The 3,229-nt window shown below is 44.1% G+C and overlaps 1 protein-coding gene across 1 annotated transcript in view; it reads right to left on the bottom strand.

Moving 5' to 3' along the window:
- Positions 1-3,229, bottom strand: part of LOC103460316 (kinesin-like protein KIF1C) — a 42,654-nt gene that overhangs the window by 20,842 nt on the left and 18,583 nt on the right. Inside the window, exon 2 of the mRNA XM_008402418.2 lies at positions 2,089-2,216. Coding sequence (XP_008400640.1) covers positions 2,089-2,194 — 106 coding nt within the window. The 5' untranslated portion in view covers positions 2,195-2,216. The remainder of the gene's footprint in view (positions 1-2,088; positions 2,217-3,229) is intronic.

Below are 3,229 nucleotides of genomic sequence, written 5' to 3'. Positions count from 1 at the left end.
CTGGTCCCAGTCCGCTGGTCCGTGTCTCTGCTTACAGGACCCCGTGTTGCCTTCGTGTGCAGCAGGAAACCACAGCGTTGAGTTCAGCTGATCTGCTGGCGATCCCAGAGAACGTCTAGACGTTTAGCAGCGAAGACAATCAGACTGAAACTGGTTTCAACAAACTGGTTTCAGCAAACTGGTTTCAACCAGCACCTGTTCATTCAGGCTGCAGGAGAGCGAGAGAGAGCAGGACGTTCCAGCAGAGAACAGGAAGGCTGGACAAGCCTCYGCTTGATSTTCTAATGATGGCAGCTGGACGTCCAGCGCTAAGCTAAAGCTCCAGGTCAGCGGTGTCCAACATGCGGCTCGGGGCCCATTTRTGGCCCTCTGAAGGATTTTGTGTGGTACAAAAMATTGATTATTTCTTCATTTATCTACAAAAACAAAATCTACRGACTTTTACTCCAAAGCAGATTTTACAGCACAAATGAAACAACAAACCCCAAAAAAGTCCTAAAAATAAAACTATTTATGTTTTGTGTTTACAGCTCGTGTTACTAATTTATTAATTCAATAAATTAGGATAAACGTTTCAGCGAGTTTAGTTTGTCTAGAGTCAGACGCCAGTTTAAGGTGGGAACTCTGGGTTTAAGTCTCTGATTGGTGAATCTCTGGCTGCAGGAACGTCAGCAGGTCTGAAATGAGCCGACATTCCCTGACGTTCCCTCACATTCCCTGACGTTCCCTCACATTCCCTGACGTTCCCTCACATTCCCTGACGTTCCCTAACCCGTTTCCCGCTAATGGAGACCAAATGCTAACCTGTAGCGATCCAGACGCTACACGCCTCCACTGTTCAGTGGCCCGTTTAGAAACCAGATCAGAGCCGTCGTGTTCCCAGCTCTTACTGGTTCCCAGTTCTGACTGGTTCCCAGTTCACCGTATTTGTCCCCAGCTCCGACTGGTTCCCAGCTCCGTCTGGTTCCCAGCTCCGACTGGTTCCCAGCTCCGACTGGTTCCCAGNTTTTTTCAGAGAGTAAAAATCTGTTCATTATGATAAAAATTAGCATTTTATGGGAATAATTAGTTCATAGCAGTGGCTTCTTCAAAATATGGTATTAAAACTAATGTTTAAAATAACACGAAACAAAGAAGCTGAATATAATCTGTATGAATAGTAATGAKGCATGTTTCATGTRGTTTATCGTCACACCACACTTTTCAGATTTATATCAGTGAAAAAGGTATTTCATGTTTCATTTCCTTCTGCCTCAAACCAACAGCTTCATACTAGAAATATAAAGAAATAAAGTTATAACCACACTGTAAAAGGTGTTTTAAACGATGCTCTGATGAAGTTATTGATCAATAATTATATTAATTATTAAAGTTGTGTTTCAAAGTTTCAGGCTGGAAACTCAGATTGTCTCTGAATCCTAAAGGATTTTTAACCGAAACTCGATTCATATCCAGTCCAGATGGAGCAACTGGGAGCTGTGGGGCAGACCTGCTGAGGACAGGAGCAGTGTGTGTGTTACAGTGTGTGTGTGTTACAGTGTGTCTGTGTGTCACTGTGTGTGTGTTAATGTGTGTGTGTTACTGTCTGAGTGTGTGTGTGTTACAGTGTGTGTGTGTCACTGTGTGTGTGTTAATGTGTGTGTGTTACTGTCTGAGTGTGTGTGTGTGTTACTGTGTGTGTGTTAGTCACTGTGTGTGTTACAGTGTGTGTTACAGTGTGTGTTACAGTGTGTGTGTTACAGTGTGTGTGTGTGTGTCACTGTGTGTGTGTGTTACAGTGTGTGTGTTACAGTGTGTGTGTTACTGTGTGTGTGTGTGTGTCACTGTGTGTGTGTGTTACAGTGTGTGTGTTACTGTGTGTGTGTGTGTGTGTGTGTGTGTGTTAGTCACTGTGTGTGTGTGTGTCACTGTGTGTGTGTGTTACAGTGTGTGTGTTAGTCACTGTGTGTGTGTTAGTCACTGTGTGTGTGTGTTACTGTGTGTGTTACAGTGTGTGTGTTACAGTGTGTGTGTTACAGTGTGTGTGTTACAGTGTGTGTGTTACAGTGTGTGTGTTACAGTGTCTCTCTCTCTCTCTCTCTCTCTTACAGGTGCTGTTCCCCTGCATCTGGATCACACTCTTGGCGTTGCGTCCCAGCTCTCTGGAGTTGAACGGCCGGACTCGCACCGCCACCTTCACCGAGGCGCCCGCCATGGTTTGGCTCCGCCCACTCCTCCTGCAGACAGCCAATCAGAGAGTCAGCAGCTTGCTCTGACCTTTGACCTGCTTTCTTCTTCTTCTCTCCTCTGTAATCCCTGGCTGTTTCCAGCCCTCCTTCTTCTTCTCTCCTCCTATTTTTCCAGGCTGAACTTTTCCTCCTCCCACATTCTTTCCTTCCCATTTTCTCTTTTCTTTACCTCTTTCATTCATTTTCTCCTCCTCGTCCTTCTTTCCAGACTAAGCTGTTATATTTCCATCTCTCTCTTTTCTGTTCACACTTTTTTCATCCTTGTTCCTCTTCTAACTCAGTTTTTCTCTCCTTTTCCTCTGTACTGTTCTCTTTTCCTGACAGATCCTCTCTCTCTCTCTGTCTCTCTCTCTCTCTAACTCTCTCTCATTGTCTTTCTGCTCTCTGTTTTCTTCATTCCTGCTCCTGAACTCCTCCTCCATGTTTCCATTTTTTCTTTCTTTACATTCCTGCTCTCTGTTACGTCGCCGTGGAAACCGCCTGGTCTCCTTTCACCTCGGGTCTCTGTCTCTGTGTCTCTGTCCACTTCTGGACATTGGACACACACAGCCAGCTGTTCTCCTGGAGGGGGGCGGCTCTGATATTGATTATCGATCGGCTCGGGAGGAACATTTGACCTCCTCACCTTTAAACTGCCTTTCTGACGAATTTAAATCTGATTAATTTAAATCTGATTAATTTAAATCTGATAAATTTAAATCTGATTAATTTAAATCTGGGCGTTTCATTGGCCTGTGCTGAGATCTTCTACACAGAAGATGTCTCACTCCTTCACTTCTCTTTGAACCAAACACAAAACCAATCTAAAGCTACTCTACACTCTACAGTAGCTTTCAGGCTACTTAGCATTAGCGTTGGAATGCTAATGCTAACATGACAAACACTCCTGCCTTCATTAGCACCAACTGAGCATGTGCAGAAATGTAAAACAGTCACACCAAAGGAAGAATAAAGAATAAACTAACTTAAGGATTATTGTTCTTTGTGTTTGGAATAGTTTG

The sequence above is a fragment of the Poecilia reticulata genome, unplaced genomic scaffold (assembly GCF_000633615.1).
Source record: "Poecilia reticulata strain Guanapo unplaced genomic scaffold, Guppy_female_1.0+MT scaffold_224, whole genome shotgun sequence".
Classification (NCBI taxonomy): Eukaryota; Metazoa; Chordata; class Actinopteri; order Cyprinodontiformes; family Poeciliidae; genus Poecilia; species Poecilia reticulata.
Note: the sequence above shows the minus strand (reverse complement) of the source record. Positions and strands in the feature narration are given on the sequence as shown.